At 24.0% G+C, this 16,333-nt stretch overlaps 1 protein-coding gene across 1 annotated transcript; it reads left to right on the top strand.

The window, feature by feature from the left end:
- Positions 1–39: 39 nt before the first annotated feature.
- Positions 40–1,255, top strand: F5B22DRAFT_202721 (uncharacterized protein). The gene has a single exon (XM_047969614.1). It carries the CDS (start codon positions 144–146, stop codon positions 990–992), a length of 849 nt encoding a protein of 282 aa, XP_047830416.1. The 5' UTR covers positions 40–143; the 3' UTR covers positions 993–1,255.
- The last annotated feature ends 15,078 nt before the right edge of the window (positions 1,256–16,333 follow it).

Here is a 16,333-nt window from a genome sequence, read left to right as displayed (position 1 = left end):
AAGCTTTCACAAGCGCGTATTCCTCCCAGAAGTTGTTCCATCTGCTCGCCACCTACTCTTTTCATCTCAATACTACTCACATCATAGTCCGCTTGTCACCCGCTTAATCGACACCACCATTATTCGCTCCTTGTAAGAACAAGATGGGACCGAAACCCAAACCGACACCGCAAAACCACCATTCCCTACACGTCCCTAGGGTTGACTGGGATCGACTAACCCCGTCAGAATGGTCTTGGCCTCACTGGAAGTTCAGAGACACTAAGCCAAACGATATTTGGGACTCCCTATATGAGAAATATAACTGCATAAAACTTGGTATTCAGGATCCGTACGCCTGGCATTCCGATGTCAGCGAGATAGCCCACTCATCTAAAACTAAGGAAGAATTTGAAGCTGCACTTCTGAAGCGAAGGGACGAAAGGTTCAACGAGATTCGGACCAACTGGGAGAAAGCACGTCGCCAATTGACGGCCAACCCTCCAATATGGGATTCTCCACCGACTGAAGGTCTCGATCGCCCATGGTGGACCTTCGTCAGGTTCGGGCGTCACTTCACCTTCGACACCATCGTGGGCCATTTCGGCAACTACATGGTCGCCGACACAGACTCCCTCTACGGCAAGAAGGCGAAGCTCGACGCACAGACGACAGAGGAAGTCGTTGAGCCATCTAAATCGTCATCCTCGAGGCAACCTGAACAACCCAGGGAATCTCAGCAGCCGTTGCCGAACTCTAATCATTCTTCCTCTTCTTCTGCCCCTCCTTTCCCCACCGCTCCTGCTGGTCACCAATCCCCCGTCCAGGCTGCCTTCCCCGCTCCAGATAAGAAGAATCGAAAAACGCGAGTAACAAGAGTAGGAAAGGGACCTGCTGCTCGCAGTAAAATCGAGAAACCACCGCCGAGACAACGCGGCAGCAAAAATCAACCTGCCGAAGGAGTACGAAGAAGCGCTCGTTTGCAGGCGCGTGAAAAGCGCCGAGGTGAATGAAATTATCGAAACTCTCTCAGATCAACAATATAAGCCATGGCTCCACAGACAGGAAGTGCTACCAGCCTTGCTGCCATTGCGTTTCATACCTAGCTAGCAAAGGGCTACATAGACGGCCTGAGTCTATATGCCCCGAAGTGTCGCGCCGTGTGCATTTACTCCCTGGGTCTGCATTCACAGTACTTATCGGCGGCGATAGTTACCACTATAATTATGGAAAGGGGGCCACTAGTGAATTGCATTCACATATACTGACGCGGCGTTTCGCGAACAGGGGGTTCTGAGTATAGCAGTGGTATTGAGGAGGAGATATATCTGTCTGTCTGTACATATAACTGTAATAACTACATAGTTGCATACAACCTCGTTCTTACTTTGACCTGTCACCAATTATTGGATAGTCGTTGCGTGTGATGGCGTTCATTATTGCCAGCGCATGTTTGTTTCTATCGTTCAATCATCCATATCATTCCCTTGCTTATTTCATTACTTCCCTCGCCGTCATGAATGTGTACCGCTGGAATATCACGGTGACTGATGGCATGTCAAGACACGCACGGGAAGGTTGTGATACACAATGATACATGCGGTGGTGGTTGTTTGTCTACGGCCCCCCGCACTGGCCGATTCCACCCGGCATTGCTTCGGTCCCATGCATGTCTGGCTAAAAATATGTGACACTACGGTTCCATATTCCAAAAATGGCACGATCATCAAGCGATGGTAGCACAGCACAGCCTTGCTTCCATTGTACGAATGACACCGTTTCCTCAGTAAGGGGCAGACGTGCAATTGCTGTGTTATATAACTATCCCTGTGCAGGTTTATAATTGATTGGAAAACAGTCCCTTAACACGAGCGTGGCCATTAAGCTGACTCCCATGCTGCTTAAAATATTATTAGCAAATGACCTCTTTCACGTCAGGGATGTACGGCCGTAAGACGGGTCCGACTCCTGATAGCGTCTCACAACATAGGGAGAGCGGACGTGTTTGCTCCAATGGGGAGCATGCTTAGGCGCCCGATCTTATCAGCGGGCTTTCGAGCAAGTTCCAAGCTTTCCTTAGTCTACTGTTAGTGCAACCCATCTTCCCACTGCGTAACAATGAATGGCCTGATACGTTATCTCGGGACGTCGAAGACGGAGGGCGTATGCTATCGAGGGGAGGGGGGCAAGCTGCTCTAGTTTCGGTTCTTAATATATCAACCTCTCTTATTCGAATAACCATCACTCATTGACTCCATGACAGTTTATGAAGGACTCAAAATCTCTAAGCAATTCTAGATATCGTCCTCGTTGTAGTGTTTCTTGTGGTAATTACTAGAATACAGTACTGTTCTGACAGGTGTTGTGGTCTCGCACTAACAATCAAACACTGGCAAGGAAATTGTTGTAATCTGGTCTACGTAGTAGGAATTCATTTGAATGGGTGAAGTATTATTGGCCATAGCCTAGAAGGGAAGTGAAAAGTTAGTGGACTCACCACCTAATTATAGTGGTGGTCACGCGCCACTATAGGAGAAGAATGTATATATTGAATTATAATAGAAGCAAGGAGCGATTATTCCCAGCAGAATAAATGAATATGGAGTCCTCCTTAACTCCTGTTGGCTTTATCTCGGGATGCTTTGTCTCAATGGACCTCCATAGCTAGTGTTTTCTGCCCCGGCGCCGAGTTGTAAGTTGTATCATAATCCATTCTCGTCACTCGTCTCATGTATAGTGGGCATTCAAGTTGCCTTTCTGTCTCATTCATTTTGCGGTCCATAACACACGAAAGATCACATATAATGTCAATTTAATAGTCAATAGTCTCCTGATAACCGCGTAGATTACAAAGTGGGAGCTTGATAGCTTCATCGTAGAATCTTTGCGCCACTGGATACCACATAATTATCTGTAATCATGGGCGGTTATTCGAGACAATATGCGTAGTTGGCTATATTACAAAGTGCCATATTCGGGGCTGGCTGGTATAGCGTACGTCTAAGGCTCAGATAAAGGCTCACGCTCCCCTCAATACATACGTTCAACCAATTTCCTCTGCCCGCGTAGCTATGTGCAGGCGTAGAATAAGACCATGTAATACGAGGTGGCTACTGTTTGAAAACAATATCAGGAAGATTTTATAACACGGCAAATCTTAAAGATCTGAGTTATTCCCATCAGTATTTTAATATTCTGGCATATGAAATGCATTTGTTCTTCGATAATGCTAAACACACATTACTGCAATTGCTGCTTTTACTTGCATTTACTAGCAAAGTATGCGCGGCCAAGGTAATTGATGTCTTAGCCCTTAAGTGAGTTTGAATGCCCAATGCGCCGAGAAAAGCCAGTCCCCAGCTGACGTCTCGGGATTGGATAGTGCATTTCGTGATTTTTATGTGCCTTTTGCCTGACGAGGAATCGTAATCTCCCCCGCGGTTCATGATAGCTCGTACCCTCCCCAACTCAGTATCACTTGATAGCCGAACACGCAATCTTTGCTGTGAGACGTACTAATGCAGCGATCACTGCCAACTGGCAAGAGTCTTGGCCTTCTGCAAACCTCACTTGATCTTAGCACAAACCCCTTTCGCTCTCAATTTTCGTGCCACATGTGGAGTCTTCACCTTACCGAATGTTAGTTCTTGAACGGGCTAAATATGGTGGGCTTGGACGCGGGTGCTGATGCCTTGCTATTGTGGACTGGCTCAGAGTTCTAGAAACTCGTGCATGATGGCACTTACATATCGCGGCAATTAGTACAGCTTTACCTAGACTAGATAGAGAAGCGCAGTGAAGCTGGAATATAGTTACACGTTATGATATCTATCTCTCCCGAAGAGTAGGCACTTGTCTTGGCTGACGAGCTTGATGAAGATCGTCAACACGGCTGTATCAGGGGATTGTGATATTGGGATTCCAATCATTGTCAAGGTAGGGCGCTATTGCTCCGCCCTGGTTATGTCTGTCTCCCCCATAAGACAATCCTGAGAACATAACTTAGTCGAACTTTCTAGGACACGATGAATATGCCCATGACTCTCGGATCACCAGCATGATTGGATTCGAAAACGAAAGGCATGCAAAGATACTTGACATGGCATGCCCATTGCCCATCACCTAGGCCGAGCGCCACCATAGTAGGTTGGCGAGTGCCTACACATGAAGTATTAGTTCATTCGAGAAGGGGTCGTCATTCTGGGAAAAGCAAATCTTCCGGTAGGCAACGGGAAAATGCGGACCTGCCAGGAGCCTATAGTTATCTGGAGTTCGGGGCGACAAAGTTAGTATAGCATTCAGGCATGTGTGTCACTCCATGTGAGAATTCTTAACGAGAATATAAGCGGGAAGGCCGTTGCAAGCTACTCTCCAGTAGGGGGCCAAACACAGCCGGTCTACGTCGAGGGTGACACTCTTCAAAATGATACAGTAATGGGAAACTCGGTGAGTTGGTTTTCGAGTACCTAGAAATAATATACTAACCAGGTGTAGAATCCCGGGGGTTCCTCTAGTGGCTTTGCCGCTGGTGTTGCTGCCGGCTTAAGTCCATGGTCGATTGTAACTGAACCCGATGGCTCTCTTGTGACGCCGGCTTCATGGTCATCTTTCTACGCTCTGAAGCCAATGATTGGTAGCGCATCCGGAGATGGTGCTTTCATGCTGACAGAATCCATGGGCAGTCTAGGAGGCTTAGCTAAATGTGTAAACTACTTGATGGTCCTGACTGAGCCTTGGATGTGTACATCAGATGGGCCAAAGCTCGATATCAAAAGCCTTAGAAAGGACTTCTCGGACATCAGAATCGGTTTCCTAGATCCTCACACCTGGTAATTACCAACATTACTCCTGGTAACAGAGTCATATACTCGACGGGCTGTAAGTCAACCCAGAACTAAAGTTGAACTGAGTAATCAGCCGGACCATGAAGATAAACGCCTATTAAGTAGCATTAAATCTCATGGTACATAATAACGCCATGGTAGTCTCGCCAATTGAGTTGACTCCCGCCAGTAAAATATATTATGACGGTCAACCTGCATACACCGTGATACAGAGCAGCGTTGGTAAAAAGTCAGACTAAAGTGATTAAAGCGGGTGAAACTAAAAAAACAAAGATAGCGAATCTTGTCCCAAGCTTGAAGAATATCTGAGAGATCTGAACTATTCTCCAGTACGCACTCTAAGAGATATTATCAAGTTCAACGCTGATCATCCCGATTTCACCTTCTCATATGGTATGTGAGTGAACACCGCATGCCTTCTGAGATATTGTGATAGTACTGATGCCAACCATAACAACCAAAGAGTTGCCTGACCACAGAAAACTCGGGGCAATGCAGAGTGTCGGTGCGGTACCAAAGTTCTTGCATGGTGCTGTGAAATCCATTAAAAAAGCAGCTGAACCAGGACCTGTAACGTTGATCGTGCCTTACAAGAAGACGAACTGGATGCAATCATCGGCCCTTCGGACAGTCCCATATCGACTATATTTAATTATATATAGACAGGTCTAAGCGACAAGCCCGCCAATCTAATTTATTTATGCCCACCGTGGCCCAGCCCAGCTACAAGTCCCAGCGGTAAGTAGTTAAGGTAGACTACGGATGCTCAACAGCGGCTAGCCAAACCACTACCCCGAATACGGAGTCGCGTCCATCATTGCCCTCCAGGACCGGCGCCGATCCCGCGGGTGTATCGAACTAAGTTCCAGCTTAAAGGAAACGAACTAAATGCATAAGGCACGGAAGTCCTAAAAGGAATAAACACATAATCATAACTTAACACGCTTAAGAAGTGAGAAAATAGCTCTAAAGCTAATATATACATAGGATAGTAATAGATAACTTATTAGAATAAAGGATATATTAATAAATAATACGATAAAGGGGGTAAACTAAGTTAGCTCTAATCTTAGGAATCCACTTTATAAATTATTAATATATACCTTAAAGGTAAAATAAAGGCTGCTTAATAATAATATATATACTTTTAAACCTATAATTAATGCATTTACCTATTTTAATAATTAAAAGTTTTATATATTTAAATATAACTTTATTAAACTTTAAAATTAATATAATATATTTCTTATTTAACCTAATTATTTAATTAACTTAGCTATGTTTTTAACCTTTATATATATATATAAAAAATCTTATATTTCTTTATTAATAATAATAGTATCATAGGTAAGTTAAATCTTAAAGGTTAGGTATAATGTTATAAGTCTTTTTAATTTTATAATAGGTATTTAATAAAACTAAAGTTTAAAAAAGGGAAAAATCTCCTTTAAAGTATATATAAAAAGGGTATATAATATATATAAAGTATATATACTTTAAAGGCTTTAAAATGTTATAATATAATAACTATTCCTTTTTTTTCAATTAAGTTATCCTTAACCTAATATATAACTAATCTATTAATTAAATATAAAGTAAAAAGTTTAATTATATAAGTATATAATATAAAATGTTATAATAAATATATTAATATAGTTTATTTATATAAAGTATTATTATAGTAAAGGTATATAAATATTAACTTTATATTTATATTATAAATTATATATATTATATATTATTTTTATAATAAAATCTATATATATATTTCTATTAATTATTTATTAATTATTTTTCTTTTTTTTCTTTTTTTTTTAACTGCTATTAATTTTAAAAATTAGTTTTAGCTAAAACCTATTATATTACTTTTATTTTTACTTTATCTTCCTTTTTTTTTTATTATATTTATATTATTATTACCATCGTTTAAATTATACCTCCTAAAGGTCAAAAGGGAAAGGGTAAAGCCTTAACTTTAAAAAGCAACTATATTATTTATAACGGTAAAGGTAAAGTGCTACTATTATTACTAACATTTAAGTATAATAAAAATATAGATAAAAAGTATACCGTTAATAAAGTACCTATACTATTATTATTAATATTATTTATTCCTTCTATATTATTAGCTTTATTAATATTATTATTAGGCGGTAATAATAATAATAATAATAATAATAATAGAAAGGGTAATTTAAGCTAAAGCTATAATAGATCCGTTAGCCCTTTACTTAATAATTATTTAAGCTATAGGGGTAATTTAAATATTAAGGGTAAAAACCTCTAAAAAAAATATAAATAATTTATAAAGATAAAAAATTAATATTATAATAAATATATTAACCCTATAATTATATTATTTATATTAATATATTATAATTATATTAAATATATTAAATATATATATTGGTTTAATTTTAATCTTTTATTTAAATTTAATTATTTATTTAATAAATTTAGCTCCGTTAATTATTATAAATATATTAAAGCGTATTAAATATATAAATTTATTAATATTTTTATATTTATATTATATATAAATTGTTATTTATTTAAATTTAACTTTTATTTATTTAAATTTAACTTTTATTTATAATAGCTTTTAAGATTATTTAATTTATTAAATTCTTTAAATAAAATTAATAAGCTTTTATATTTAAAATAACTATTAATAATATTTAAATTATAAATAATAATAAAGTAGGACTTTAATTTAACTTATTTAAATTTTATATTAATATTATAGTTATTTAATATTACTTTATTAAATTATATTTATATTTCCTTTTAATTTATTAAAATTATTTTAATATAATTAATAATTAAACTAATAAAAAGGTATAAAGCTATTTTATATTTATTTTAAATTTATTATATATTATAATAATATTATATTTATATTTAAATAAAAGTATTTCTTTAATTATAATTATATTATTATTAAATAATACTTTATTACCTATAATATAATTATATTTATTTTAATTAATATTATAAATAACTTTATTTTATACTTTTTTTATATATATTTTTAATATAAATAAAATATAGTTTAATATTAAAATTACTTTTATATAATTTCTTTATATATATATTTATAGGATTTTAATTTAATTATATAACATACCTTTGTTTTATTATTTATAATAAAAGTAAAAACTTTTATAATTAAGTAATATAATAATACCTAATAGGGCAATATTTATAATTAAATAAAACTTTATAATATTATTAATTTTAATAATTATTAAATTTAACCTTATTTTATATATAGCTTAATAATAAAGTATAATAGTTCTTTAACTTTAAAGATAAAGGTTTAATTTTTTTTATATTAAAATAATTAGTTTTATTTTTTTTATAATTAATTTAAAATTTTTAAAATCTTATTAGGTTTATTTTATATTTTATATTAATAATATTAAATATAGTTTTAATTTATACTTAATTTATTATTTTTAGTTTTTTTCTTTTATTTTTAACTTTATTGTTTTTTAAAATCTTTAATTACCTTTAACGTTAAAATGTTAAATTATAATACCTATTAATTATATTTAAAAGACTAGCCTTTTTATTTAACCTTATAATATTAATTTCTATTATATATTATTTTACCTATTATATTTTTAACCTTTTACTTTTTTAAATTATTTTTAAAGTTTAATATAGGTAAACTATATTTATATTTAATAGTTTAAAGCTTAATTAATTAAATTAGGAAAATAGGATAAAGATAAATATATTATAATAAAAAATTAATCTAATATATTTATAAATTAACTTTATTTATAATTTTAAAAGGTTTTATATATTTAAATGTTAACTTTTTATAATAAAACTTTATATTTTTTATTAATAATATAATTAAGTTTTTAACTTTAAAAGTTATTAATTTATATTTATTATTATAATAATTTATATATTATTTTAATATAATTTATTATTGCTTTACTATTTTATTTTTAATTATTTTTAATTTATTAAATTATTTTTATATAGTTAAAACTTCCTTTAATATAAAATTATTTTTAATAAATAATTTAAATTTAAAAATATAGCTATATAGGGCTTTAAAAGGTAACTTTTTAATTATTAAATTAATTATTAAATTTATAATAAAAAAAGCTTATAAAAAAAGTTAAAGCTAATTAATCTATTCTTTATTAATAAAATATTATAAATAACCTTTAATTATTTAATTTATTTATTTTATTTAACTATTAATCCTAAGGTAGAATGTAATTAAAAGGTATTGTTTTATTTTAAAGTAATAATAAAGGTTAAATTAAAATTAACTTATAAAAACAATACCTTTATTTAAAATTATACCTTATAAACTATTATATAAGTATTTAATTTTATTATAAAAAAGAATAGTTAATTTTATTAAAGTAATAATAGTATTAATTAAAAATAGGTATATAAGCTTAATAAATCTATTAATAATAATTAATATAAAATTAATTAATTTTCTTTTATAAAAGGTTTTAAGTAAACCTATAATAAAGTTTATAGAAAGTTCCTATATAGGTTAACTAAAAATTAATAAAGCATTTAATTTATTATATTTTTAATAATATTTTACTTTTATTTTAAAATAGATTATATAGGATTTTATATACTTTTAAATATTATTTTATATATCTTTTTAAAAGAATTTATAATATAAAAGTTTTAAGGTATAGGTTTAATTAAAATAATTAATAATAGGTTAATTATAATATAATTTAATAAATTAAAAATAAAGGGACTTTTTAAAGGGAATATAAACCCTTTCCTTATAATAAATTAGGTTTTTTTTATTAACTATTAAAGGTTTATAGCCTTTTTAGCCTTAAATTAATATAGAATTACTTAACATTTAGGATTTTTCCGTTAAACCTTTAGAATTAAGTTATTTAGGTTTTTAAATAGCTCTAAGTTTTTACTTTTTTTAATACCTATAGCTATTTATATTCATTTATATATAATTACCTATATAAAAATAATATATTTAATAGGTATATATATAATATATAGCTTATTAATTAATATTTTAAAGTATAAATTAAAAACTTTAAATTATTATATTATAATAATTTTCCTTTTTAATATAAAAAAGATATTTATATTAATAGGTAAAATAGTTATAAAATTAAAGCAATATAAAGGTAAATTAGCTTTATTTTTTTTACCTATCCTATATTTAATAATAAAGTTAAAAGGAGCTAAATATATATATTAATAAGCTTACTTCTTATTTAACTTTAAAGTTTTTATAAATATTTAAAGATTATTATAATTAATTAATACTTTAATTAATAAATAGCTTTTTTAAAGGTAATACTATTAATGTTTAAAGTAATTTATTATTATAAGCATTTTTTAATTAGGAATATTATACCGCATTTCCTATTTGAAAAACTTATAGGAATAGAATATAACTAGTTTAAATATATTTTAATTATTTTATTAAAATAGATTACTTATAAATATTACCTTAAAGGAATTAATTTTTAACAATATTTATTTTTTAAAGTTAAAATATATAAGGAAAATAGCTTTTTTAAATATAGCTTAAAGATCTTTAAATACTTTTATTATAATTATATTTAATAAAATTTAACCTTCTTTTATTTTAAATATACCTTTTTTTAAATAATACGTTAATAATAATGCAATTTAGGAAAACCTATTTATAAAGTAGTAATAAAAGTTATAAAACCTTAAAAATTATTATAATTTTTTATAAAAACTTAAAATAAGCTATTAATTAATTATATTAATTTTTAAAGGATTTATTTTAATACTTTAATTAAAGATAATATAGCTTAAGAATTTAATCTTTTTTTAATAGAATTAATATTTAAAAAGCTTAATATAAAGGTTTATTTTTTATAGTCTTTTAATAATAACCTAGATATATTTTATATATAATTCCCTATTTATAAGAAATATAAAAATATTATTTAAATAAATAATATAAAAAATATTTAAAATATTATTAAATACTTTTTATATATAATTTTAAAAGGTAATAAGAATATTTAATAAATTTATAAGTATAATTAAAAATTTATAATAGCTATAATAAATATAAAAGGCTATTTTTTATTTATTTCCCTTTTAAATATAAATATAATAATAGGTATCCTTTAGATTAACTTTTATAAATATTTTTATTTAAAAAATTCTATTTAATAGCTTTAAAATAAAAGGTAAAGTATAATAATTCTTATATAAAATATAATTAAATCCTTTATAATTTATATATAAATATAAGCTTTTATCTTTTTTAAAAATAAAAAGGATAAATACTTTAATTAAATTAATTAATTTTTTAATTTTTTTAACCTTTAGCATTTTATTTAACTACCTTTATAGCTTTTTAAATTTATCCTATATTAAAGAGTATATAAAATAATAAGGAATTATAATATTTTTTTTTAAATTTAATAGTTAAATTACCTCTTTTTAAATAAAAAAGTATATTAACTTTATTTATATTAAAGAAATTAATAAGGTTATAAAACTTTTATAAAATATTATTAAATTTTATATAAAATATATATAATTTTAGCTTTTTTAATTAAACTAGTTTTAATAATTAAATAATTACTTAATAATATAGTTTATTTTTATAAACTTTTATAAATTAATATAAAGTAAACATTTTAAAGTAATAAATTTTAAGTTTAAAAATTAATAATTTATATTTAAATTTAATATAATTTTTTAATTTTTTAAAGTAATTTAAAATAATAGAATAGGATTACCTTTTAAGTAATAATTATAATTAATAACTATATATATACGTTTAAACTTATAAATAACTTAATAGGCCTTATATAATGAAAAATTATTATTTATAATATATTATAATAAAAGGGTTTAAAAAGGAACCTTTTTTAACTTATAATAAAGTATAAAAGTAAAGCTAATATAATTATATTTAATATAAAAATTTAAATTAATATAAGTTTATAAAGGTAATTTTTTTAAATTAAGTATATAAATTATATAAGGAGTATAAAAATAATATATAATAGGTATATAAAGGGGTAGATTTAATTTAATACTTTTTATTAATTTAAAAGGTATTAAGCTTTTAATCTATTTCCTAATTACTTATTATATTTTAAAGGATTATAGCATTTTAATAAAAAAGGGGTATAAAAATAATATAATAATTCTTATTTATCTTTAGCCTTATTCTGCTCTTTATTTATTTAAACTTTTTAAATGGTTTATTTTTATATTATATAGCTTATATAGTTAGGGTTTTAATTTCATTTAAGTTAAATGCAGTTTAAAGCAATGTAGCTTAATTAACTATAATTAAAATAAATTACTCCTTTATAGTTTCTTTAATTTAGTCCATTTTTATTATTATTTTATAAATAATTTAAAGAAGCTTTAAAAGGGGGTTAACTTTTTAAAATAAAGTTATTAAATTAATAGTTTTCTTAATAATTAAAACTTTAAAAACATTAATAATAACTATTACTATTATTTCCTTAATAGCTATAATTATTATTATTACTTTAATAGTTATTATTATTATTATTACCTTTATAACTATTAATATAGTTATAGTTAAAGCTATTATTATAACTATTATTATTATATCCTTTATATTTATTTTTATAATTATTATTAATAGTTTAACTATTATTTTAACTTTAGTTTATATTTATAAGTGGTCCATTATTAATTTAGGTATTCTTTAATTTAGGTCTTTTTCTTTTATAGTTAACCCATTAGTCCTTACTTATTAATTTTTAACATTATTATATTATATTAATTATTTCAATTTTAATCTTTAATAAGGGGTTATAGAAATTTATTAATTCCTTTTATAAGGATTTATTTAGTTTTTAATAATATAATAAAGCTTTTTTACCTTTACTTCGTTTTAGGTTTTAACTTTTAATATTAATTAAATATTAATTAAAAAGTTTTAAATCCTAATTAGTATATTATATAGCTCTTTTAAATTATATATTAATATTAATTTATAAAAAGGATAATTAATATAATAAGGTTTTAATTTAATTTAAAAATATATTTTAATTAAACTTTATTTATTTCCTTTTTATATATTTAAGCTTTTTTTTTATAATTTAATATATATTTTTATAATCTTTATTTATTTTATTATATATATAAAGAATTTTAAAGGTATTAGTTTTAAATTTATAATTAGCTTTATAAAATATAGTTTTTAATTCTTTTATTTATTTTAACTATTTTAAATAAATAAATTCTATATTAAAAAGGTTATAGTTAAATTTAAAAAGCTAGCTTAAATTAGCTTCTTTAAAAAAGTAACATTTATAATAATATATATAATTTAAATATAATTAATATATATAACTATTTTAACTATACTTTATATTAAAGCTAAATAATAAAGGGTTATTATTATTAAGATTGCTCTTTTTTTAATTCTAATAGCATTATCAATTATTAAAGGTTTATAAATTATTAAGGTTAAAATAATACTTTAATTTATTTAAACTTAATATTTTTAAATTTTCTCCTCTTTTATTTAAATATAATTTAAAAGAGGTATAGGTTACCTTTAAACTTTAAATAACCTTCTTTCCTTTAAAAAGTTATTTCTTTAACTTTATAATTTTAATTAAAAGTTAAACATTTATTTATTATAATAATTAAATGTTAATTTCATTTATTAAATTAGGGTTATTAGGAAATTTTAATAGTTAATTTTAAGTTTATTGTTTTTTTAAAGATAAATTATATTAACTTTATCTTTAAACTATTATTAAAAACTCTCCTTAATTTAAATTTCTTAAAAGAATATTAACTTTAATTATTTATTTATATATAAGTATATTATAACTAATAATATTATAGGTAACCTTAAAGGAAAGCTTTAAAATTATTATAAATAGGTTAAATCTTAAAGGTTAAATATAATATTATAAGTTTCTTTAATTTTATAATAGGTATTTAATAAAATTAAAGCTTAAAGAAAGGAAAAATCTCCTTTAAAGTATATATAGGAAGGGTATATAATATATATAAAGTATATATACTTTAAGAGCTTTAGGATATTATAATATAATAAAAGTATTATACTTTATAAATAGTATTAAAGTAGGAATAATCTTTAAATAATATATAATATAATATATATTAAAAAACCTTATAAAAACTTTAATGCTATATATATAACTATTAAATAGATTAAATATTATTTTAAAATTATTATAGCTTTAATATTATAACTTATAAATTAATTAATAATTAAATATATTAAAAATATATAAAATAAAAATATAAGAATAAAAATATAGTAAAATATTATTATTATAATAAAAAGATATATTTAAACTTATAAATTAATTTAAAGAAAACTTATAATTAAAACTTATATTATAAATAATTATTATATTAATAATAAAAACTTATTAAAGAAATAATTAAATAAAGATATAAATTTTTATAATATTAAACTTTTTATTTTTATATAAAGTAAAAGGTATTATAATTTAATTTATATTTATAATAAAGTTTTATATATTAATTAATTTATTTAAAAAGGTAAAATAATAGGGGGTAGAAATAAAGAATAATTATTTAATTAAAGATATTATATTAAACATCCTTATTAAAATATTATAAAGCATTTTAATAAAGAAGATAAATAAAAATAGTAAAATATTATTAAATTACTTTTAAGTTTATTAATAATAGGTTAATAAAGTATTATAGCTATAATAAATAATAGATTAAAATATTTTTAAATATTTAAAAGATAAGGAATCCTTTATAAAAAAGGATATTTTATTAAGTTATTAAAGGAATATTATAATTTAATTAAAGCTTTTTTACTTTAAAATATAAATTAATTATTATTATATTAATTATTTAACTATAAAATAAATATAATATTAGGGAAGTTATTATTTAATATAATAATAAAATTAATATCCCTTTTAAAACTTTTAATAATTTAAAAATATTTAAATAATTATTTAATAAAGAGGTTTATATAAATTAATATATTATTAATAATAATATTTATCCTTTTTATTTAAAAGTTAAAAGGGGAAATAAAAGTATATATAAATTATTAAAAATTTAATAATATAATAGTTAAAAATTAATACCTTATTTTATTAATTTATAAAATGTTAAATATATTATATTATATTAAGATTTATATTAAAGTAAATATTATAATAGCTTTTAATTACTTTTAAATTACTTTTAAAAATAAATAAAAAACTACTTTTATTATTAAATTTAACTTATTTAAATATTTAATAATTAACTTTAATATAATAAATATATTAAATTTATTTTAATATTATATTAATAATATTTTATTTAATATCTTTAATAAATATATTATAATATATTTAAATAATATTTTAATTTATAATAATTTAAAAGTAAAGTATAAATAATATATTTATAAAGTATTAAATAAACTTATTAAAGTTAAGTTAACTATTAATATTATAAAATATAAGTTTAATATTATTAAAATAAAGTACTTAAGCTTTATTATTTTTATAAAAGGTATTATAATAAACCTTAATAAAATATAAGTAATTTTAAATTAAAAGTTATTTATAATATTAAAAGAATTATAATAATTTATAAGCTTTATAAACTATTATTAATACTTTATTTAAAGCTTTTTATAAATAATAAAACTATTTATAAACCTTATATTTAAAAGTAAATAAATTACCCCTTTAAATAATAATATAATAAAAATGTTTTAAACTTTAAAAAAGGCCTTTATAATAATACTAATATTATTTTATTATAATCCTTTAAAAAAATAATAATAAAAGTAAATGCTTTAAATTAAGTATTAAAAGGGGTACTTTTTTAAATTAATAAGGTAGGCTAATAATATTTAATTGCCTTTTTTTAAATAAAACATTTCCTAATTAAATATAATTATAAAATTTATAATAAAGAGTTATTAATAATAATAAAGGTATTTAAAGAATAATAATTAAAATTATAAAGCTATAAAGATATAGTTAAAGTTATTATAAATTATAAAACCCTTTAATACTTTATTATTATAAAGCTATTAAATTAATAATAAGTTTATTAATTAAAATTTTTAAATAACTTTAAGTTCTAAATAATTTATAAATTAAAAAAGTATATTATAATCCTAAATATATTGTTTTAAAAGTAAAGTTATATATTAAAAAATAAATAGGATATAATAAATAAAAGAATAATATATTAATATAAAGCTTTCCTTTTATTAAATAAATAAATAAAATAAAGGTATAATAATATTATTTTAATATAATTATTTTCCTTTAATAATAATAAACTAATAAATATTATTATAAATTAAATATATTAGAATTTTTTATTAATAATAAAATTAATTAATGTAATAAAAAACCTAAAAGTTTAATACTTCCTTAATAAAATAAAGCTATATTTATATAAAGGAATATTTATATATCTTTAAAGATATAATAATAAAGTTAAAAATTATATATAGGATATATAGCTTTATA

Source organism: Xylaria bambusicola (genome assembly GCF_022495145.1).
Source record: "Xylaria bambusicola strain CBS 139988 unplaced genomic scaffold F5B22scaffold_23, whole genome shotgun sequence".
NCBI classification, from domain to species: Eukaryota; Fungi; Ascomycota; class Sordariomycetes; order Xylariales; family Xylariaceae; genus Xylaria; species Xylaria bambusicola.
Note: the sequence above shows the minus strand (reverse complement) of the source record. Positions and strands in the feature narration are given on the sequence as shown.